This window comes from Mauremys reevesii, linkage group 9, assembly GCF_016161935.1.
Source record: "Mauremys reevesii isolate NIE-2019 linkage group 9, ASM1616193v1, whole genome shotgun sequence".
NCBI lineage: Eukaryota > Metazoa > Chordata > Testudines > Geoemydidae > Mauremys > Mauremys reevesii.
The window spans coordinates 7083141-7107796 of NC_052631.1; the positions used below are offsets into that span (position 1 = coordinate 7083141).

A 24656-nucleotide genomic window follows, 5' to 3' on the forward strand; every position below is an offset into this window, starting at 1 on the left:
TTGTCAGGTTTTTGTCGAAGGTTAAAGTAAAGTTGTTGTTTGTTCTGTGTTGTGTGTGTTCCTGAGAGATGTGTGTGTGTGCCCACACACAGTGCATGGCTCACACGGAAGATTTTTACCTTTGAGGGTTTGGGTTACCCCTACTGGCGCCCCTGGGCCTACTGGCCTGCGCGCCGATAATATACCCCATATATATACCTACTCCTCCGCCCCTCAGTTCCCGGCTTCTCCCGGCCAGGGGCTGGGGAAGGTGGGGAAGGAGGGGAGGGAAAGGATCACAACATCTCAACACAACAACATCTACAACTCTGAGTTCTACTTTTCTGATCATTGATTACTTTCTTTTGATCATATTGCTTGATTAGGTGATGGGGGTGGGTGGAGTGCGGGGTGAGAGCTGCAGAGTGGCGGACTGCCTGCTGCAAGAAGGCTTCGCATGCTAAGATTGTGGCACGCAGCGAGTGGGCAGCAAAAGTGTGGACCGACCGCAGCAAAGCCAGGGGGCTGGGGAGATGGATGGGGAAGGGGGAGATGGGTGCGAAGGTAGAAGAAGAGTGAGCTAAAGCGCAAAGCGTTGAGCGCTGCCACGGAGCATCGGATACATGCTGTCACTGAGAGGAGGAGGCTTGCCAGTCCGGGAGGAGGGCCTGCAGGAGGAGCGATCGGCCGCGGAGAACGCTGGGCTTCGCTGCGGGAAGGGGTTTCGTCGCTCTGCGCTAGCGCTGGCTCGCTTCGCCGCTCAAAGCTGCAAGGCTGTTGTTCACGACGTGAGGCGTGTGGCTTCGGGAAAAAAACCGGGAAGAAAATGTCCTGGCTCACATGGAAGGCCGACACCACCTTAGGGAAGAAGGCCGGGTGTGGCCGAAGCTGTACTTTGTCTCCATGGAAGATGGTATACGGTGGACCAGCCGTTAGTGCGTGAAGCTCGGAAACTCGTCTTGCTGACGTTATAGCGACGAGAAAGGCCATTTTCCATGACAAATAGAGAAGGGAACAGGTGGCCAAGGGCTCAAAGGGGGCTCCCATAAGCTTGGCTAGAACTAAGTTCAAATCCCAGGAAGGTGTAGGACGCCGTATCGGGGGGTACAAGCGATCTAGTCCCTTAAGGAAGCGAGAAACCATCTGATTGGAAAAGATGGACCGTTCTCCCACGCCAGGTCGAAAGGCGGAAATTGCTGCCAGGTGCCCCTTCAAGGAGGAGACCGCGAGACCTTGCTCCTTGAGAGACCAGAGGTAGTCCAGGATCGTAGGAATAGGGACTGCGAAAGGATTGAGAGCCTTCTGATCGCACCAGAGTGCGAAACGCTTCCATTTCGCGAGGTAGGTCGATCGAGTGGAAGGCTTCCTGCTTTCCATCAGGACTTGCTGCACCGCCGCAGAGCAGTCACGCTCCGCTCGTGTCAGCCACGTAGGAACCAAGCTGTAAGATGGAGGGACTGCAGGTCCGGGTGGCGAAGCCTGCCGAAGTCCTGTGTTATCAGGTCCGGCCATAAGGGAAGAGGAATGGGATCCCGTACCGAGAGCTCGAGCAGCAGGGTGTACCAGTGCTGTCTCGGCCAGGCCGGAGCGACGAGTATGAGGCGGGCCCTGTCCCTCCGGAGCTTGAGTAGCACCCGGTGTACGAGGGGGAACGGAGGGAAGGCATACAGTAGGTGACCCGTCCAGGGGCGGAGGAATGCGTCCGATAGGGAGCCCTGGGAGCGACCCTGGTAAGAGCAGAACTGGTGACATTTCCTGTTCTCTTTGGAGGCAAACAGGTCTATTTGGGGAACACCCCACCTCTGGAAAACTGTGTGGATAACATCTGGGCGAATTGACCACTCGTGGGAGAGGAATGACCTGCTGAGATGGTCGGCCAGCGTGTTCTGCACTCCTGGAAGAAACGATGCTACCAGGTGAATAGAGTGGGTTATACAGAAGTCCCAAAGGTGTATCGCTTCCGTGCAAAGCAGGGAGGAACGAGCCCTCCCCGCCTGTTGACGTAAAACATCGCCGTCGTGTTGTCCGTGAAAACGGCCACGCAGCGCCCTTGGAGATGGGCGTGGAAGATTTGACACGCCAAGAGAATTGCCCGCAGCTCCCTGACATTGATATGAAGGGAGAGCTCTTGGGGCGACCAGAGACCCTGGGTGTGCAGGTTGTCGAGGTGTGCACCCCATCCCAATGCCGAAGCATCCGTGGTCAGTGTGACAGATGGGTGGGGTGGGCGGAATGGAACTCCGGCACACACTACCTCCGGGTTCAGCCACCAGTTGAGCGGTTCGAAGGTTGATCTCGGGACTGTGACCACCATATCTATGGAGTCGCAGTGCAGGCGGTACACCGACGCCAGCCAAGTTTGAAAGGAGCGAAGACGCAGCCTCGCGTACATGGTCACGAATGTGCATGCCGCCATGTGGCCAAGGAGGCGGAGGCAGGACTGCACCGTCGTTGTCGGAAAGGACTGTAGGTCTCGGACAAGGGAAGCCAAAGTCTGGTGCCGAGGTTGAGGGAGGCAGGCCCTGGCTAAATTGGAATCCAGGACCGCACCGATGATCTCCACCCTTTGTGTTGGAGCTAAGGTAGACTTTTCGGCGTTGATCATAAGGCCTAGCCGTTGGAACAGGCCTAGGATCTCGGCCATTTGACTTGTTACCAGTTGGCGGGAAGATCCGCGGATCAGCCAGTCGTCGAGATACGGGTAAACATGTATGCGACGACGGCGAAGGGCCGCAGCCACCACTGCCATGCACTTGGTGAAGACCCTCGGTGCCGTGGAGCGGCCGAATGGGAGCACCGTAAACTGGTAGTGCATACTGTTGACGACGAAGCGCAGATAGCGTCGATGAGGGGAGTAAATCGCGATATGGAAGTATGCGTCCCTCATGTCGACGGCGGCAAACCAGTCTCCCGGATCCAGGGAGGGGATAATGGTCCCCAGGGTTACCATGCGGAACTTGAGCTTGACCAGAAATCTGTTGAGCTCTCGGAGGTCGAGGATTGGTCGCAGACCTCCCTTCGCCTTGGGGATCAGGAAATAACGGGAGTAAAATCCCCTGCCTCGCATGCCTTCTGGCACCTCCTCTATGGCACCCAAACTCAACAGAGTCTCGACCTCTTGTAAGAGGAACTGCTCGTGAGAGGGGTCCCTGAAGAGGGACAGGGAGGGTGGGTGGGAGGGAGAGGGTGAAACAAATTGGAGTCGGTAACCAAACTGCACCGTGCGGAGCACCCAGTTGTCTGTTGTTACGTGGGACCACGCAGGCAGGAAGTGGGAAAGACGGTTGGAAAATAACGGGGAAGGATCCGGTAAATAAACTGGTAGGCCGCCCTCGGGCGTCCCCTCAAAAGTTTTGTTTAGGTCCCGGGGAGGGGCGTGGAGGGCGCTTGGGGCTGATTTCCCCGGTTCCCCGACGGTCTATGCCGATTCACACTGCCCCTGCGCCTATTATCGGGGCGCGGTCGGGGCTGGTTGAACAGGCGGTATGGCTGTGGCCTGAAGGATCTCCGCTGGGTAACCAGCGTGTGCATACCCAGGGAGCGGATAGTGACTCGATCATCTTTGAGGGTCTGCAGCCTTGAGTCTGTTTTCTCGGAAAACAGACCCTTGGTGTCAAACGGTAAGTCCTGGATAGTGTGTTGGACTTCCGGTGGTAACGTGGAGGCCTGCAGCCATGAAATCCTCCTCATGGTCACCCCAGAGGCCAAGGTCCTGGCTCCTGAATCCGCGGAGTCCAGAGAGGCTTGGAGTACCGACCGGGAGGCTTTCTTACCCTCCTCAATAAGGGCCTCGAATTCAGGGCGGGAGTCTGACGGCACCAGCTCAGTGAACTTTGAGAGAGACAGCAAGGTGTCATGGGTGTATCTACTGAGGAGAGCCTGCTGGTTGGCAATCCTCAGTTGGAGACCACCGGCTGAATAGACCTTCCGTCCCAAAAGATCCATGCGCCGTGCCTCTTTAGATTTTGGCGCTGGAGCTGGCTGCCCATGGCGCTCACGGTCATTAACGGACTGCACGACCAGCGAGTCTGGAGCTGGGTGCGTACACAGATACTCATAGCCTCTGGAGGGGACCAAGTACTTCCTTTCCACCCCCCGAGCAGTGGGAGGGATGGAAGCCGGCGACTGCCAAATAGTATCTGCATTTCTCTGGATGGTGCAAATGAAGGGCAAAGCCACCCGAAGAGGCGCCTCAGCCCCGATTATGCTGACCACAGGGTCATCATCCTCTGCCACCTCCTCAACGGGCAGGTTAATGTTTTGTGCCACCCGTCGAAGCAAGTCCTGGTGGGCGCGGAGGTCAATCGGGGGAGGGCCCGATGACGACGCGGCCGCCACTGCCTCATCCAGCGAGGAAGACGATGACAGGCCCGGGACTAGGGTGTCCGGTGGTGGCTCGTCAATGTGCTGCGCAGCCTCCGCGATCGGGGGATGCTCGGCAACAACAGGCGGCTGAGGTTCCTCTACCAATGACGAGGGAGGAGGTCTGCTGACCGTAGCCTCAGACGCCCTGTGGACGGAAGTTCTGGGGCCCTGAGAGGGGGGTACCCCTTGCGCCTCATGATAGGCCCATGGGGTCCAGAAGCCCCATTGGGGGGGACCCTGGTCCTGGCCTTGAGGATCAGTGCGTGGATCGGCTACACTGTCCGCTTGCGAGGAGACAGACGGCTGATGCGAAGGCCACAGCGGGGCGGAGACACTGTGGGATTGCGCCATCGACGCCGCCGGTCTGTCCCTGGACGGTACCGGGGAACGGTACCGGTCGTCACGGTGCCGGGAGCGAGATCTGGACCATCGACAGTGCCGGTGCCGGGAGGTCGACCTGGATCCCGATTTCCGGCGGTGGGAGCGGCTGCGGGATGAATGGTACCGGGAGCGGTACCGAGATCCGGATCTGCGTCGATACCGCCGGTCAGGAGAGCGGGACCGGGATCGTCTCCGGGAGTGCGACCGGTACCGCGATGGCGAGCGGTACCGGGACTGCGACCGGCGCCGAGATCTGGATCGGCGTGGAGGAGAGCGTTTCCGGGACCGGGACCTGGATCTGGAGTACCGTCTCTCTCGTCCGTCAGGGGAAGGAGGCCGCATGATAGCCGGCTTACCCACTGACTTCACAGCCCGCACCGGCGGTGCCGGGGGCTGGATACGCTGAGGCTCGGTGAGCGCTATCAGCTCTCTCGCTGTCGAAAAAGTTTCGGGTGTCGACGGGAGAGGCAGCTCGACCTCGGTTTGCACCGGGGAGCAAGGCGGTACCGGACTCAACGGCTCTTGTGGTACCGGAGTCGACGGTACAGCGCCTGTCTTGGGCGCCAGCGGAGTCGGCGCCGGAGGTGTCGGTGCTGGTTGGGCCAGCGGACCTGGTGCAGATGTCTTGGCGGCCGTCTGCGCCGGCTTACGCTTCCTCGCAGAAGAGAGGGAACGGTGCTGGGACGCCGGTGCCAGTTGCTGGTTTTTCCACAGTCTCGGTAGCGGACCGGCCAGGAACCGCTGGGGCGCTCCGTACTGAAGAGGACTGCGGAGCGGCTGAGGTCGGCACCGCAGGGCTAAGTGCCGACTCCATCAAGAGCTGCTTTAAACGAAAGTCTCACTCTTTCTTTGTCCTCGGCTTAAAAGACTTGCAAATAGGACATCCACAAGGAGACTTCAGAGAGATAGGACGAGATCTTCGTCTGGACAGGAGACTGATCTGGAGTAGAGAGGTATACCTGTGAGTCTTCAGCATAGAGATGGTAGTTGAATTTGTGTTTGCAAATGAGATTATCCAGGGATAAAGTGTAGAGGAAGAAAAAAGGGGAAAATAAACCATACTTTGTTTTTTAAGAAGGCCATCAAGTTATCATATTCACCACTAGTGACAGACTCCTCAAGGGAAGAATCACAGGTGCCAAACTTAGTTAGACTTGCTGTGTAAACACATTTGATGCACGGAGTACTTTAGTCCAGGGCTCTCAAAGTAGCCAGAGATACAGTTAGCCCAGCAACCAGAACACACTACTTTTGTCATTTTTGTATTTCAGAACCATACAAAGAACTAGAAACAGTAACTGAACACTAAGCCATCCACTGTTTAATGGAAAGTCAAATGTTGTTAAACCATTAAGTTAACACATCTCAAAACTCACCTGAGGTCTCAGCCATGAAATCTCCCCTCTGAATTGTGAGAGTGGGGTAGAATAGTTAAAAAAAAGGGAGGTGTCGCTTGCTGGAAATGTGGGGTCTTTGTAAAGATTTTCTTTTGTAGCTGACTGCACTCTGTCTCCCAGCATTTTCAACACAACTGAAGCTCCGTCGGCCTCTTCCAAGACTTTATGTTTCCAACTGAAATCTATAAATTAAAATGAACCAGGAATCATAACGTTGGGAGTGGGTGAGTGAGGCTGATAAACTCACAAGCAGAAAGTCACTAACCGTTTCCACTTAATTGCTTGAACCATATTAGCTGAAATCTTATTCAAATCAGTTGTTGGCCCTGAAGACTCCAATACTGCAAAAAAAGAACACATCAAATGGTCTGAGTAGTTATTACTCCTGAGGGCATTCTGTGCCAGAAAAATAAAAATTATGCACACAATATTTTAAAATTCTGCAAACTTTATTTGTCATCAAATAAATGCAGATGCTCCAGCATGGCAGTGGGGAGCACAGGCCACTGGCTGTATGAAGGTGGGAGATCACCCTGCAGCATCCCCATCCCCACTCCCGGGACACAGACTCAGTGGTGATGCTGAACCTGACACAGCACAAGGCCTGGGCCTACCCCAGAAACACCCTGTGGCCTTGCCCCTCTGCGCCAGGTGTGGGGCAGGCAGGCTCAACCAGGCAGGATCCAAGTGTGGAGGGGCTCAGTGTGGGGGGATAGGATTCTATGTGGGACAATCTGGGTGCAGGCAGCTCAGTGGGTGGTCGAGGCGAGAGGGGATTTGGATGCACAGAGGCCTGGGGGGGGGGTCCAGGTGCAGGGGCAATGGGACTCTGCAGGGGCTTCCAGGTGAAAGTGGTTGGGGCTCAGCGGAGGGATCTGGGGGGCTCAGCAGGGGGATCTGGGTGCTGGGAGAGTGGGGGTCTGGGTGCAGCTATTTGGAGGTCAGTAGTGTGGGGGTCTGGATGTAGGTGTTTGAGTGCAGGGGTGGGGGTTTGAGTGCAGAGGGTCCAAGTTCAGGGGGCGTCCAGATGCAGGGGTTGAGGTTCAGTGGGGTGGGGGTCAGGTATGGAGGACTAAAGGGGTTCTGGGTGCACAGGGTGTGGCTTGGCGGGGTGTGTGGGTATGGGAGGTCCCGATGCATGGGGGTTGGGGGAACAGCTCTCCGTACAGTGACCCTTCCTCCCACAGCCAAGGAGCGATGGGGGCAGGAAGCAGGGGAGGATGCTGAGCTTCCTGCAGCTGGGGGAGGTTTCTGGGGGTGAGTCTGACACAGCCCTACCGACAGTGGCCAATGCAGGTGCCCCTGAGAGGGAGGAACCACAGGCATTTGGTGACCCCTAGTTTCTATTAGAATATCTTTTTTGAGGTGAGGACCACATCTGGTTACCCCTCTCATTCTGAGAATTTACCACCAATTCCTACCCTTTGTTCCTGTCCGACCTTTCCTTTTATCCCATGACAGCTTAATTTCAAGTAGAGCCTTTGGTGAGGACTGTCAAAGGCTTCTTCTGGATCTAAGTACACTATGTCCACTGGATCCCTTGTCGATCACCCCTAGAGCCCTTTTTAAATATTGGCGTTACATTAGCTAACCAGTCATTGAGTTTATCAATTAATTCCAAACCTCCTCTACTGACACTTTCAATCTGTGACAGTTCCTCGATTTGTCACCTACAAAAAAAAGGTTTGGGAATCTCTCAATCTCCTCTCCCTCAGCGTGGAGAAGACTGAGGCAAAATCCATTTTTAGTTTCTTTATCATTGTTTAGCAGGCTTCCTGCTTCTGATGTATAAAAAACATTTTGTTATTACCTTTGGAGTTTTTGGGCTAGCTCTCTTCAAACCTCTCTTTGGCTTTTTACACACTTTCCTTTATCACAAGGCACTCTAGTTCACCCATCTTATTATTTTAGACTCTGGCATTTGTGTACAAGCACTTTAAAATGTCCCTGTGTATTAGCCTGCCTTTTTTCTGTGTGCCAGATTCTTTTTGTGACTGGCTTCCCCATCACCTAGTTTAAAAACTGCTCTACAACCTTTTTTGTTTAGCTGCAGCAGTCTCTTCCACCACTTTTAGGTGGAGTGGATCTCATCTCTCCCTGTATAGGCCCCCCAAGTTTCATACGGTTCTCCCCGTCATCACACAGACCAGCTATATTTCTCTAATAATCGAATCTCATTACTAAACACACCCTTTTTTTCCTAGAAACTGGAGTTCCCTCCCGGAGGCAACAGGACAATTCTACAGTGTCCCGGAAGGCCTCATCAATATACCTCTCTGCCTCTCAGCTCCTCCAGTTCTGCCACCCCTGGCCTCCAAAATCCGTGCATGGTCTCTGGGCCAGCCCACAGGGCAGGTAATCATATGCTACACTCAGTGCAATAAATACTGGCCCCCCACTCTGCTGCTGGGCTTTCTGCGCATTGTCTCCTAGTTAGTGAAGAAAGGCTTACAGAAAGTAGTTTTTTTTGAATGTTGGTTTGGTTTATTTTTTCAGCCACTCCTTGCAGAGGAAGAGGAAATCCCACCCTCTCCTAACAGCTGATCCTGGCTCAGGGTAGGAGCCACTGGCTGGAGTGTCCCCAGCCCTGTGGTGATTTACTTCTCCACCGGCTGCTTTGGTTGCCTGAAATGATTTACCTACACAGCTATGGAGTGGTGTGTGACTGCTCTTGCAGCTTTCCTTTGCTTCCCTTTCAGAAAGTCATTTTTCTGCAGGGAAGCAAAGAAATCTGCGGGGGACATGAATTCTGTGCACACGCAGCAGCGCAAAATTCCCCCAGGAGTAAGTTATGCCAGTGCAGCCTGACACCTTCCTCTCATATAAGTAATCTGTCTAGCTTGGCCTGTCACTTAATGGTGAGAAGTATGAAATAGAGATAAACCTCACTGTGAGTACAGACCCCTGCTACTGCTCAGGATAAGATCTCACAAAGTATTTGGAGCAATACCCACTCCCCTCTCAGTCATGCCCTGTTAATCACCCTCTCTACACATCCCTGGCCAGATGCCTCCCCAAAGTTTTTCCCCTAAAACTTCCAAGACCCTTCCCCAACAAACATGCCAACCCAGATCCAAGCTTCACAGTCCCCCCTCAGACCAGTCCATCCATACACATTCCCCAGAAACTTGCATGCCTAGATTTCTTACACAGTGCCCCTCAAAACTGCCCTCCCAGACCCCTCCCTCCTCCACACCTGCCCTCCCAGATCCTCCCCCTCAGAACCCTCCCTCCCTCCCACCCAGACTCTTCACCCCCCCCAACACTTGCCTAGACCCTCCCCAAATCCCACCCTCTTCCACACAGCCGCTCCCAGGCACCTGCCCCTCCGAACCCCCCCCCCCCCCGCCGCTCCCAGGCGCCTCCCACCCCCGACCCCTCTCCCCTACAGCCGCTCCCAGGCACCTGCCCACCCCGACCCCTCCTCTCAGCCGCTAGCCGCTCCCAGGCACCTGCCCTCCGAACCCCCAGCTGCTTCCAGGCGCTGCCCCATAGCTGCTCCCGGACACCTGCCCCCGCCCCTTCCCACAACAGACAATTCACATCCCCCTCCCTTCAGGGTTCCCTTCCCACAAACCCAGCGCAGCGCCCCGGGCTCTCAGCTCCCGTCCCGGGACCCACCCGCTGCCGACCCGTTACCTGGGCTACGTTCGGCCCGCTCTACTCGGTCCGGAGACAGCCGACCGGCCCACCAGCCAACCAGGAGCAAGGATCGGAGCACGTGACAGCGTACAACCAATTATAACCCCTCTAGGCAGCGACGCCTGATCCTAGCTCCCCAGGAGGGGCCAACGAACTACCGCTCCCAGCATCCACTGCGGGGCAGAAAGACTACAGCCCCCAGCATGCATTGCCAGTGAGCGCTCTCTTTTTCTCACACACCCCCACCCACCCCCCACACGTGGGGTACAGGGAGTGTTGAGGTCCAGGACCTCTGCAGCTGCCTCTTGTGAAATGTTTCCAGTTCCAGCTGCAGGGAGCCTTTGTGCTGGAGAAGAGGGAGTAGGGGAACGGGGTGGTGGGAGATCCTACAGGCTGGGGGGAGTTGAGGGGAGGCAGAGTCAGCCCAGGGTCCTGTCACCTTTGGACCCTGCTGAACAGATTCCAAACTGGCCAAGAAATACAGGCAGCCGACCTCTACACGCGGGGGCTGCACAACGACCTGCTTTGTCAATGCAGCCTCCGCTGGCCGATGAGCGTCAACTAACCGGACTTCATGGTGGCCTTAGGGCCCTTTGTTCTGCTGATGAAGCTGCTGTCGAGCGGCTCGGACAGCACTGCAAACACTAGAAGAAGGTGATGGGGCCCCAGTAGTCAAAGGGGAGCCAGCTTGCCAGCCCAGGAGACCAACCACAGCAGCTACGCTGAGTCCCTCCACCATCAAACCCTCTTCAGTCACGTGGCCATCTCTGGCGTATTTATTTTTTTCCCCCCACAGTCCAGATTTCAGCCTGGACTGCAGCCAGCCTCACCCTGGCAGGAAAAGCTCCTGCCCTCTAGTGACTCTGAGCCCACTACTTGGGGCAGAATGACCTATTGAAGCTGCTGCAGGCAGCACTTTCTCCCCCCTTTCTTCAGCGACTCGAAGCCATTCTGGTGAGGAGGGATAGATGGAGCTAAAGAGACCACCAGCTTAGGGGTCTCCGTCTCCCCCTCCCTTTCCCCTCTGTGAGCAATGAGAATGGGAGAGTGGTTTTGCTTCGCCTGTTTCTCTCTTTGCTCCACCTCGCCTGGGAAGGAGCAGATGGGGGTTGAGAGCCCCTGGAGCTGCCCCTTCCCCACCTCAGGCTCCAAGATGAAGACTGTGCTTGACAGGACTGGAATTCTCTAAAATAAGGAAGAGAGAACTTTCTCAGGGCTGGCTTGAGACTGTGGAATGAACTCCCCCAGGAACTAAGGACCATCACAAACCTCACCACCTTCTGTTCCAAGTACAGGCATACTTCTTTGACCTGCCTTCTCTAACAGAAATACATAGCAACACTTTTTTTTAAAAATAAAACCTATACAAACAAGACACTAGTGCACATAATTCCCCCTGCCGCCGCCCCCTCCCCACACACACACACACACCTGTCCCTTGGGGAGAGGATGAGAGAATAAATCACTCATGACAGATATTGGTCATGTGGTATAATAGATTACTGGAAGGTGCTCAGATACTACAGTGATAAGCATGGTATAAGACCCTGAATAGAAGCATAGACCAGACCCTCACGCTGGACAAAGACATCTGTCAGGGACATCAGATACAAAAGTAACTCTGTAGCCAATGAGGAATAGGCGAGAAATGACAGCTGAACTAGATCAGGGACTGACTGAAATGACAGAGGTTAATTCCATAAAAGTTATAAGGTATCATACATGCGGGTTAAACAGCACTGGGTACACAAACCAAAAAAAAAAACCCTAAATATATATTGATGTGAGAAACCGGAACACAGAAATAGGTGAACAAGAACACCTGGCAATGGAAGAAGACCCAAACATAAAAAACAGTCACCCACCTTTCGTAACTGTTCTTCGAGATGTGTTGCTCATGTCCATTCTATTCTAGGTGTGCACGTGGCCGTCGGAGATTTTTGCTTTAGCGGTATCTGTAGAGCCGGCTACAGCACCCCTTGGAGTGCCGCACTCATGCTGCGGTATATCAGGCACCGCTGGCCCTGAACCCTCTCAGTTCCTTCTTGCCGACAACTCCAACAGAGGGGCAGGAGGGCGGGTAACGGAATGGACGTGAGCAATACATCTTGAAGAACAACAGTTATGAAACGCAGGTAACCGTTTTTTCTTCTTTGAGTGCTTGCTCATGTTGATTCATAGAATCATAGACTTTAAGGTCAGAAGGGACCATTATGATCATCTAGTCTGACCTCCTGCACAACGCAGGCCACAGAATCTCACTCACCCACTCCTGTATCAAACCTGTGTCTGAGCCACTGAAGTCCTCAAATCATGGTTTAAAGACTTCAAGGTGCAGAGAATCTTCCAACAAGTGACTCGTGCTGCAGAGGAAGGCGAAAACCCCCAGGGCTTCCACCAATCTGCCCTGGAGGAAAATTCCTTCCCGACCCCAAATATGGTGATCAGCTAAACCCTGAGCATGTGGGCAAGACTCACCAGCCAGACACCCAGGAAAGAATTCTCTGTAGTAACTCAGATTCCATTCTAGTTGACTCACAAGCAATATCAATGGAAGTTGGCTCAGAGTTCACCATTGTGCCCAAATAAATCTGTTAATATTTAAGGTGCCACCGGACTCCTCATTTTTGTGGATACAGACTAACACGGCTACCCCTCTGATACTTGGAAGTAACACAGCTCCATAGAATCTAATGAGAACATTTCTTAATAGAAAGGATCATACAACGTCTGTTACATATTATACAAATAAAAATATATTAGTAAGGTTATAAGACTAGCATCCTGGTCAGAAAAAATATATTGACAGCACAATGTTGAGAGTGATCCAAGAGGCAACTAAGGCTACCAAAATTTCCTCCATGTAAACTGGTCAAGTGTCACAACACAGCAGGGTTAAAAGAAGGTTGCTTCTTGGAGCAGCTTGTTCCACAGCACACAAGATGAGGGGCTGTTCTCAACTTAGTCTGTTTTCAGTGGGTTTGACCTGCAGTCGTGAAAGTTAAAAGCTCCTTCCTGAACCAAACTTGAATGAAACTAAAACCATGTCAGCTTTTCCTTTAGGTTGACCTGTGTGCCATGATCTGCCATACAGAGTTGTGCTAATAGATGGTGATCCTTCTGTTGAAATTGACTAGAGTCTGTCTGTTACAACTATACAATGTAATGAATGTATTTCATGTATCTCTTTTGTTCCTATTCATTCTTTTCTTGAGTCTCTTCTTTCAGATGTTATGCTGGGTTAAGATCAAATCCTGAGCCCAGTCTGAATAGATGAGCTGGACAGGGTAGAGTAGGGGGAGTGGCTAGGTGAGAAAAAACTTTCCCCCAAGGTCACAGAGTTGCTGTGGAGCCATTCCCAGTATTGCCAACCTTGAGCCATAGGCGCAAACTCCGAGGGTGTTCTGGGGCTCAAGTACCCATGGGGAAAAATTAGTGGGTGCTTTGCACCCACTGGCATCCAAGCTCCCCTCACCCACCACCCCTCCTCCTCTGAGCATGCCGCATCCCTGCTCCTTCGCCTACCTCCCAGTGTTTCCTGCCCAGCAGCCACCAAACAGCTGTTTGGCAGCGTTAGCATGCTCCGGGGAAGGTGGGGAAGCAGGAACATGGCATGCTCAGGGGAGGAGGTGGGGCCAGGGATTTGGGGAAGGAGTTGGAATGGAGGTGGGGAAGGGCTGGGCAGGGGCAGGGCCTCATGGGAGAGGTGGAGTGGGGGCAGGGCCAGGGACAGATGGGGGGGTCAAGCACCCACGGGAAAGAGGAGAAGTCAGGGCCTGTGGTGGGTGTTGAGCACCCAGGAACCAGAGCTTGAGTGTGGAATGGGATATATTCTATGCTGCTAACAACTTCCACCCTTGGGCAGGGAGTTTGTTTATAAACAGAGGCAGGGTGATTAAGATAACAAAAGGCTTGTCATTAAATTAAATTAAAGCATCCTTAGATGATCCAGAAAGCATTCCCAGGCACTCCAGTTAAAAGATAGGAAACAAAGGGTAGGAACAAATGGTCCATTTTCAGAATGGAGAGAGGTAAATAGTGGTGTCTCCAGGGGTCTGTACTGGGACCAGTGCTGTTCAACATATTCATAAATGATCTGCAAAAAGGGGTGAACACTGAGGTGGCAAAGTTTGCAGATGATACAAAATTTCTCAAGATAGTTAAGTCCAAAACAGACTGCGAAGAGTTACAAAGGGACCTCACAAAACTGGATGACTTGGCAACAAAATGGCAGATGAAATTCAATGTTAAATGCAAAGTAATGCACATGGCAAAATATAATCCCAACTATACATACAAAATGATGGTGCCTAAATTAGCTGTTACCCATCAAGAAAGAGATCTTGGAGTCATTTGCAATACTCTGGAAGCACTATGTTTCCAGAGTACTACAAATTTATAAGAATCCTTCTCATTGTGTCTATATCATCCTGAACTCATTCTCCGTCTTCAGAAGACTTAAAAATTATCTTGAGTCATCAATGGGACAGACACAGCTGAATAATGTAGCTGTCCTTAGCATGCATCAAGACAATACCAGGGAACTAGATGTAAATAAGTTTGCTGACAATTTCATCCAGAAAGCTACAGTGAGACATAATGTCTTTAAACTGAGATGTTAATGAAGTCAGCTTGTAGGTGACTGAAATTATTTTAATATACTGTAATTCATGATAATGTAATTATGTAGTTCATAACAATTGAATCATTATTAAAATAGTAAAGATACCAACGATAGACATATTCAACAACTACAATATGAAAGAAGTGTATAAATATGCTGAAAATAGCCTCCCCTCCCCCAACACACACACTTCTTCAAAAGCACCCACCGGCAAAAACAAAAATCAGCGCCTATGTCTTAAGCATTCGAAAATCATGAGTTAGGCCCCAAAATATCACGAAACTGGCTTTAAAATCATGATATTTAAAAAAACAATAAATGTTGGATTCTTTTTAATGGCCTAGTTTCTGAGCCTTTTCATTATAGTTGGGTCATGTTTTCAAGCCTCTCTCTCCAATAACAAGGTTAGAAACTACATTTGTTTGTTTTTTGGTTAATGAAAGTGGAGATTCTCATAGAATACCATGACTCCAGGAGGTGGAGCTTTAACACATAAAGCAGATATTTTGTGAGACCCCCGGCACTTTGGAAAGTCGGCGCCTGTGCCCCCTTTTTGCTCAGAGGCAGGAATTTACTCTTTCCCAGCCATGCTTTTCTATACTACACTCCAATTCCCCCAAGAAGGCAAATACATCCTGTCCCAATGAGGAACCCTGTTTCCCAATTAATTTTCCAAGAAGCACCTGCCTTATCAACATCAATTCTGTGTATGGAAGACATATGTGCTCACAGCAATATGCAAGTTAAAAAAAGCCCTGAGGAGCCAGATCTAGCCCGCAGGCCATAGTTTGCCCACCCCTGATCTAGCCAAACATCCCAGACTTTCACTTGACTGAATGCATTCCAGTAGCAATTGCTCCCTTTTTAACCTAGTAATATGTGCACTTGAAAAGACAAGGGCCCCCACTTCTGGCCAGTACATGAACTACAGGGACTGGAAATGCAAGAATGCTCCATTGCAATATATTGACTGGCTCCAGCAGAGGAAGGACACCACAGTGCCAGAGTGAATTTCTTTTCTGCTACAGGAAGCATGAGTCTTAGGGCCATCAAATAATCTCGAAAATGTCATCTTGAACATCCTGTCTCAAGAGTGAACGTGCTTGCATGAGCAGTTTTGGGGTTTGGGGTTGTTTTTTTTTCATTTGCGGCAGATATGAAGTAAAGTGGTAATTAAGAAGAAGTAGGAAAGATCCTGAGCAGCAGCAGTTGCCTTGGAAAATATACTTGAGTACGAGAAATAAATATTTGAGGTTAAGGATTATGACCGAGTGTTAGGCAAGAACTGCTGAGACAGCACCCTGATCCCGGCTCCATCAAACAATGCAGAATGGAGCTAGTTAAACAGAGCTTTGCTTAATTTGTGGATGGAGGAGAGCTGGAAGGCTAATTAAGCCATTAGGCTGAGGCTAGAAATAGGCACAGGAAGGAAGTGTGTGTGTGCAGGGGGGGGAACAGACAGCAGGGGGAGGAGAGAGATCGTCCTTCCCTGCTTGCTGCAGGAGCTGCGGGCTCCCTAAGACTGCTGGAGCAGAGCCATATATAGTGTGAAGGAGGTGGGTATCCACATTGCAAATAAATTACACAAGGTGTTTGACCAGCACAAGACTCTCTGAGCAGTTTGTCAACCAGTTTGTCACAGGGTGGGATGAGAGAAGCCCTCAAATCTGACCACTGATTTGGCTAACTGCAACCATCGAATTGCAGGTACCCTTTGGATTAATGAGCTTGTGTTCCCCGACGTCTCTGTCCCAGTCAAACAAAGTCCTTCAAAGTCCCAGTAAAGACACTTAACATATGCTAATAAATCTGGAAAATATTTATGACTCTTGAAAATGATTCAGTTCTAAAATCTGGCTCATCCATCAGTTGCAATGAGACTGTAAGGTTCTAGAGAGAGGATCACCCCCAGCTAGTATTTCAGGCTCAGCTTGGGAAGTTGGACGTGGAATCTCCGAATCAGTGAGGCAAAGACGAAAAGGTTCATGCTGGCCCCAGACTCCCCTGAAAAATACATCATCCGAGAAAAACCACAAAGCTGAAGGGTTCACGCGTGACGCACCTGTAAAGAAAAAACGACACACACTGATGTGCGTGCACTCTCCACGCACAGGGTTTATTTAATAAAGCGCTCAGTGTTCAAGCCTGCTGCCTTCAGACTCCCGTCTATTCGGAGGCTGTTGTAACTCAGAGCAGTGCAGCTGGCGAGCACCTTCCCTCCAGCTGTTTCTACTGTAATCTTCCTCTGATGCTCTGCTACAATAACACTCCCTCCTTGGGCTGTACAACCATTACAGACTTCAACAACGCCGCAGGTGCCTCACAGGAAATGGAGGAAATGTTTGGGTTGGTTTTTTTAAATGATAATAAAGAATTCATAGATAAGCTAAACTAGTAACCTTGTGAAAAGGAAAATGGAAGAAAAATATTTCCCTCTGGGAAACAAACAGCAAAAAACTGCAGCGAGAACAACTCAACTGGAGAGAATAGTTCAAGCTGTTACTGACCATTACTCCTCAGCATCAACTAGAGGAGGTACAGGTCACTTGTGGGTGCTGTGGCTTAACAGCCCAGAATTTTAGATATGGAGCATTGCGAACAGAGTAACGTGCTGGCAGCAGGAGCCCAAGAGTTGGTATCAGAGATCAAGAATAACAGGTAAGTAATAGATAGAAACGATTATTCTGGTTTTAGTCCCAAATTTAAGCTTGCACAGAGCTAAGAGAAAATGGCATAAATACACATTACGGGTAATTGTATCTATGGAAAAGGGAATAAAGGCTTCTTTCTCCACAAACTTTCCATCTGCGTCCAGGAAACTGGGTTGAAGAAAGAAGGGTTCAGGTTCTCCCAGTGTCGCTGATCAAACATCACAGAATTCATATTCAAGATCACCACAGTACTTTAAAAAGCAGAAGGGAAGATCTATCTGAAATCAGCACTTAGTATAGAGTCAGAGCTCTCCTACTAAGGCCTGGTCTACACTAAGGAGGGGGTGGGTTCGATCTAAGGTACGCAACTTCAGCTACGCGAATAGCGTAGCTGAAGTCGAAGTACCTTAGTTCGAAGTACTTACCCGTCCTCACGGCGCGGGATTGACGTCCGCGGCTCCCCCGTCGACTCCGACACCGCCGTTCGCAGTGGTGGAGCTCTGGAGTCGACGGGAGCGCGTTCGGAGTTCAATATATCACGTCTAGATGAGACGCGATATATCGAGCTCCGAGAAATCGATTGCTACCTGCCGATATGGCGGGTAGTGAAGACGTACCCTAAGGAAGAGCTAGGATGAAGAATTAACCCTTTTGTATGGTCAGTCTCTGAAATACTACGCTGTCCAGCAGGAATAGAATAGGACATGAAAAATATCTGTTCTCAATTCTAGTGCTGCTGCTGCTGCAAGGTATCAGGCTTTTGACTGGGAATTCATATTTGAAGTCTGTCTGGGTATGCGGCAAGACATACTGTAGTGTAGACCACATCTGAATAGAGCATCTCATGGACCAGCTCTGCTCCCATTAGTAGTCACTTGACCACCTATAGTAACTAAAGTGATTGATTACGTAGAAGTGGAATACTAGAAACAATGCAGATTAGCTATCTTCATACAGTTAGCAGCTGGAAACAAGGCCAGCCAGCAATACACAATGAACTGTCTCTCTGCTGACCAGCAGCAGCTGCTCCACAGACGGAGTCTGCAAACCTCTGAGCTAACAGGATAATTGAATTAGATGCATCAGTCTCTGTAGCAGTAGAATTTTTCATAATGTGCATTAAAAGGCTCACATTCCTGGGAGGGCCGAGTTAAAAACAATTTTTGGTGCCAAACACGGTTATGAGATTCAAACAGGTTTTGACCGGAAATTTTCTGCGGTTGAATATTTTTTAGAAGTGATATTAAAAGGTACTAAGGATCTGCAGAGAATCGTCTGTCTATCTGAACTGCTGTGGAGGCAGAAATAACACAAGTGAGCTCTTTGTTGGACAGAGCCTACCTGGCACCAGCATCTCATGCGACTGACCTGCCTCCAGAATTCCAAGTTCAATCTGAAGAGCTTCATTCTTGATCTATGGACCTGCCTGGAAATTTTGTATGTGAGCAGGAGGGAACATCATCGAATTTCAGATTTTTTCTAGCTGCTCTCACGTGATCTTGAAACAAGAATGAAGATTTTAAAAAAGCCAAACTCTACCCACTACTTACTTTGGAAATTAGGTAACCATGAAACTGGATGTTCCCATGGCGCCCTGTTGATGTGATATTGGCAGGGAGAATTATAGTATAAAACAACCTGGGAAATCCCATGCTAACTGCCACTTTTGCACTAACCTAACTGCCAAATGTTAAATGGCCCAGCCTTCAGCTCTGATGAGAAATACACTTTAAATTCAGCCTCTCAAGCAATTAATAATTGGCCCAGAGATAGATGTATGTCCTACGTTGGTATTAGACAGATTATTCCTGGTTTATCTTTCCTGTTCCTCCTCCTCTTACGTAGTAGAAGCCAAAATTTCAGCACAAACATCATTTCATGCATAGACTTCTTTTGGCAAAAGATAACACACAGAGAATAACTGGAACACGTTCCTCCTCCTTCCAGAAAAATTCTACACTGAGATTGACCGCGACACTGGCCAGTCTTTCCCACGCTGCCTGGAGGTCCTTCTTATTACCTGCCTTGCACTTCATGATGTTTCAGCAGAAAGAGCAGTGCCCAGCAGAGAATGGTTTCAGGGCCAGCCAAAAAAAAAAAAAAAAAAAAGCAGCTATCCAAACATAAACCGGGTTCTCTTCAAAGAACGTGCTGTCAGCTCCATCCTGCACTGGTTGATAGAGAACATGCCAGCCACATGCATCTGTGAGAAAGGTTTGCAAAGATCAAGGCCATGGGGACTACTGTGTGGAAGCTACTAACTTCAATACACCAGAGCTTGGAACCTCCCACATCAAGAATTGCTGAGAGAGCTGCAAGTTACTAGGGAGAGCAGAAATGGTTAGACAGCCCTCAGCCCTCACCCTGCTCACCCATAAAAGTCCAACTATACTACATGCAGGAAGAGGAGGTCAGACTTGCACCCAGAAATCAACTAATGGCTTTCCTACAAATAATAAATAATTATAACACCACCACCACTCTTATATAGCACTTTTCATCAGTAGATCTAATGAAAGTGCTTTACAAAGGAGGGTCAGTATCGTTAGCCTCATTTTACGCATGGGGAAACTGAGGTACAGAAAGGGGACATGTCTCCACTCCCCTTGAATCTCTAAATATTTCCTTTTTTTTTTTTTAGTTCTCAATAAGATTTCACAATCCAGATCAGGCTGTTAGTCCACCAAGCCCAGTATCCTGCCTCTGGCAGTTTCCAATAGCCAATGCTTCATAAAAGGGCAAAAAAATTCCCAACAGAGTTGGAAGAAGAATATCTTTCAAGATGATTGGCTGACCCCATGGAGCGTGAAACCCAATGGTCACCATTTAACTGGCAAAATATTATTGGGCACAAATTATCCCTCTTAATTTTAAATCCTCCCACAGCACACGCAATCTTGCCCTTAATTTTTGCCCCAGAAAAGTTACAGGTGGCAGGTCCAGCACAGCCAGCCTTGTCAATGTCGTCAGCTGTTCCAGTCCTGGCAGTCTCTAGGGTGAAAGCTCTCCTATTTACCAGAGTGAGATGATCTATTTCATTCAGCAGTCCATGAAATCGAGCATCTCCTCTAGGTCATTGCTCTCCCAGTGGCAGCTGATCTGTTCCCTCACAAACCACTTGATCGCCTCCCAGTTACAGGAAATCCTCTGATGTTGCTCTGGGCCGATTTCCATGAGGAATGGGAAGGCATTGTACCGCTCCAAAAAAATCCAGAGAAGTTTAAAAGCTATTATTGGCAGAATTACAGTGATATCTTATTGCAATAGGAACTGGCACCAAGTAGGCAGCTGCATAACAAATATTTATTGGGTAAAAGCGTAACCTCACATTGCTGTCCGCAAACAAGTTTATTTGGTATATGACATTCCCTCACTACTCACACTAATTCCTGAATGGCAAATTGATACTCACAGGCTTCCTATAGCACTCCAGTGCAGGGCTAGAGTATTCCACACCACAGCCAGGCTGTGCACCACTTTGGAAGCTCTGCTTTCAGATAATTGAAAAGCCGATGAATAACCTGCCAGGGCCTGAATGCAAGATCATCTCAGTCACAAATGGTACCAAGGCTAACCCCCAATACTTCAGAAAAGAGTTGGATGATTTAGTTGGGTTTGGTCCTGCTTTGAGCAGGGGGTTGGACTAGATGACCTCCTGAGGTCCCTTCCAACCCTGAGATTCTATGATTCTATGATTCATAGTGTCTCATGATGGAAGTAGAGACCAACTGAACGTGAGTCTCACTATTTCTAGCAGTGACATAAGACAAAGCAAGAAGATGCCAGAGCTCAGATGCGGAGTGCACCTAATACTGTCAAATGCACATTCACATGCAATGTAATGAACAAGATATAACAAAAGTATAACACTATGTACATCATGCAGGATGCAGCTGTAATGGACTCTAAAATGAAGGGTAGTTCAGTCATATGGTTTGAGCATTGGCCTGCTAAACCCAGGGTTGAGAGTTCAATCCTTGAGGGGCCATTTAGGGATCTGAGACAAAAATCTGTCTGCGGATTGGTCCTGCTTTGAGCGGGGGTTGGACTAGATGACCTCCTGAGGTCCCTTCCAACCCTGGTATTCTATGATTCTATGATATTATTTGAAAGCACCAGGATCTCAACAAGGAAGCTGTTCTTCAAAGACAAAGGCTTGAATTAAAACTCTTTGGCAAACCTTGGGATTCTAGCACATCAGCTGCTCTACATACCATGATGCAAAAACTAAAACCGAAATTCATAAAAACCTTGTGTGACCAGGGGAATCAATTACCACAAACAGGAAAGAAAGCTGGGTTGTTAAAGAAATTGTCTGGATATTTGAAAGTGTAGAACAACAAGGGAGACTTTACCCTGGAGGAGAAAAAAACCAATACAGAATCCTGTTGCATCTGCTGCCTGCACCCAGAGCCTCCCATCCATTTCTGTAGACTCTTCCAACGGGGCTAGAAACCATTGGTCAAAGCAATTTCCAAAGATAATGGCACAGATCACATCTGAGGTAGCTTTATTTATCATTTAATGGAGATCGACAAGCTGTGGTGACCAAAAAGCCTGGATCTCCTTATTTATAATGATCAATACATTTCCTTCCCCACCAACCTGTAAAGAATCACAAAAGCAGGGAATCCAGAAATAAAGGTGCCAACCCATCCACACCTCACCTTTATTAAACCATATAAAATATGAACCCCTGCAGAGTGACCTTTGCCCTGGGACAAGAGATGATAGTGCCAAGTACCTTCCCAGTGCTTGTAGATTACACTCATACCCTTTAACCTTATTCTGATTCAGTATTTAAAAAAATGCCAAAGCAACATTATTGTGTCATCAGAAGTCGGTAACTTCAGAGCCAAGGTTTCACCAGGTGGGATGGCCCTTTAAGGGAGTTCGATTTTGTCATAAACATATAGCTAAGGGCAGCATAAAATCCCTCCTTTACCTGTAAGGGGTTAATCAGTTCTATTAACCTAGTTGGCACCTGACCAGAAGGACCAATGGGAAAAGAAGATACTTTCAAATCTGGTGGGGGGAAAGGGAGGGAAGGAAGGTTTTGTTTGTGCTTCTTTTGTGTGTTCCCTCTTGAGACAAAGAGAGAGCCCAAGCGGGTAATCCAGCTCCTACTGAAATGATGCATCTAAAATTACAAAAATTGTAAGTAATAGCAAGGAAATGTGTTAGATTATCTTTTGTTTTAGCTTGTGAATTTTCCCTATGCTAAGAAGGAGGTTTAGTCCTGTTTTGTAACTTTGAAACTGAGCCTTGAGGGGGATCCTCTGTGTTTTAAATCTTTTCATTACCCTGTAAAATTACCTTCCATCCTGATTTTACAGAGGTGTTCCTTTCACTTTTTTCTTTATTATAAAGTTATTCTTTTAAGAACCTGATTGGTGTTTAGTGTCCTAAAAACCCAAGGGTCTGGTCTGTGCTCACTTTGTTAACCTATTTGGTTGCTATATTATTCTCAAGCTTCCCCAGGAAAGTGGGTGAAAGGGCTTGGGGGGATAGGGATCCAAGTGGCCCCTCCCTGATTGTTTGTTTAAATCACTTAGTGGTGGCAGCAATACCATCCAAGGACTAGGAAAGGAATTTGTGCCTCGGGGAAGTTTTTAACCTAAGCTGGTGGAATATAAGCTTAGGGGGTCTTTCATGCAGGTCCCCTCAGGTACCCCAGAGTGGGGAGGGAACCCTGACAGATCTTAACTCCCACCTCTGACTAATTCGCTCCCTCCCATGTGATGGGTCTGTGGCCAGGGACAAGGTGATAGCCATCAGATCACCAGGCCCTCAGATCCAAGCCCAACGAGAAGCTTGGTTAGGGAGAGAGAGACCTGCTGGGAACAGGGAATCTCCTGCAGGAGACTCTAGATTGGAAGAACAAAGCACTAACTGCAGTCACCCTATCAGGTGTATCAGCCTTTACTTTAGCAAGTTGGAAAGTGTATTCAGGGGCCCAGGTACTGTTCTGAAACTCAAACAACAGGATGTATTTCATCTGAGTAACAATAATAAAACTAGCTTTTGGAGATGGTTCAGAATATACAATCAACTAGCACTCTTGAGACTGTTTCTGGAATACTGCATCTAGTTCTGGTGCCCACACTTCTAAAAGGATGTTGAAAAACTGGGGAAGGGTCCACAAAAGAACTACAAGAATGTTTTGCGATGTTGAAAACATGCCATACAGTAAGCAACTTAAGATGCTCAATCTATTTAGTTTATTCACGAAAAGGTTAAGAGGTGACTATCACAATCTACAAATACCTGCATGGGGAAGAGATTTCTGATCGTAGATGGCTCTTTCATTTGGCAGGAAAAGATACAGTGTGAATCCAGGGGCTGGAAGCTAGACAAATTCAGTCTAGAAATCAGGCACAATTTGTTTTTTTAGCAATGAGGGTAATTAACAGTTGGAACAACTTATCTAGGAACATAATGGATTCTCCTGATTTAAAGACTTTAGAAAGACATACACTCCACCATTTAAAAGATACACTATAGTTCAAACAGAAGTTATGGGCTTAATGAACCTCGCTCCATGGTTTCTTCTATAACCTGTGTTATGCAGGAGGTCAGACTAGATGATCATATTGGTTTCTTCTGGCCTTAAAATACATGAACAGAGACATGTAAAACAAGAATCACTAGATTTATAAAGGATTTAAAATGTCAGAGCAGGAGGTGGCCTGAAGGATTTTATTTTGTATCAGCAAAAGGAAAGTTTACCTGCCACAAATGTGTTTCCATTTTTTTTATCCCTTTGCAATAAACAGAGATGCACCCCAGAAAAACACTTCTATGAATATTCAAGGCAGCCACCAGACCCTATAATAGGGCTGACCATGGCCTAGAACATCGAGACCATACCCATTGGAATTGTTTGGCGTGCCAGAGATAGGATAGGACCCTCATAGACCACTAGTCTCCCTACTGCGAGGTCTACACAAGGATTGTGCGAGTATGCCTAGGACATGACGCTGGACATAAAATTAATATTGCATTACTGTTACACTCTTGCTTGGATCAGAACTTGTGTGTGTTTACTAACTTTGTTAATAAAACTACTGAAAGCTTAGAACATTTTTCTTAAGTGTGACTGTTGTAACCATGCATTTCGGGGTTTCCAATTTAACCATAATTCTAATAACTCTGGACCTGGTCTAGGAACTGAAACCGGTCAAACCTCAGAATGTTAATTTGTTAATTGGGGATTGTTAAATTATTAATACACAATAAATAGATCAGGCAACAATTTCAATATACTATAATATAATAGATAACATTTACCTTAGACTATGGACTTTTCCCTCTCTCTGAGGCTCATGCCAAGTTTTTGCCAGACAGCTCTGACGTAGCTTCTAAAATCTAGGTGTGCGGTGCATCTTTTCAGCAAATAACAAAACAAAGACAACACACCCTGCTTGTTCTTCCATCTGTTTAGACTATGCCACCAATTTTCATTAAAAATTGCACAGCACTTGGATGGGCGCAAAGGACAAAAATAGTCCCCCTACATTAAGATTTGAAAAATTCTTGTTTAGTCTATTTCCCACAGATTTCTTCTGCACTTCCTACACAATTGTGTGCCTTTCTCTCAAACACTCTACTCCCCAC

At 48.7% G+C, this 24656-nt stretch overlaps 1 protein-coding gene across 7 annotated transcripts in view; it reads right to left on the minus strand.

Annotated features, from left to right (window-relative positions):
- The window catches only part of CAPN10 (calpain 10), a 38171-nt gene extending 28275 nt beyond the window's left edge, over positions 1–9896 (minus strand). For 4 of the 7 annotated variants that reach the window (XM_039488372.1, XM_039488366.1, XM_039488371.1 and 1 more), the window contains exons 1-3: positions 9762–9896; positions 6388–6463; positions 6102–6304 (exon numbers count right to left, since the gene is read on the minus strand). In XM_039488372.1, coding sequence (XP_039344306.1) covers positions 6102–6245 — 144 coding nt within the window. In that variant the 5' untranslated portion in view covers positions 6246–6304; positions 6388–6463; positions 9762–9896. The other 3 variants (XM_039488368.1, XM_039488367.1, XM_039488369.1) reach the window with 3 other exon arrangements.
- Between the last annotated feature and the right edge of the window lie 14760 nt (positions 9897–24656).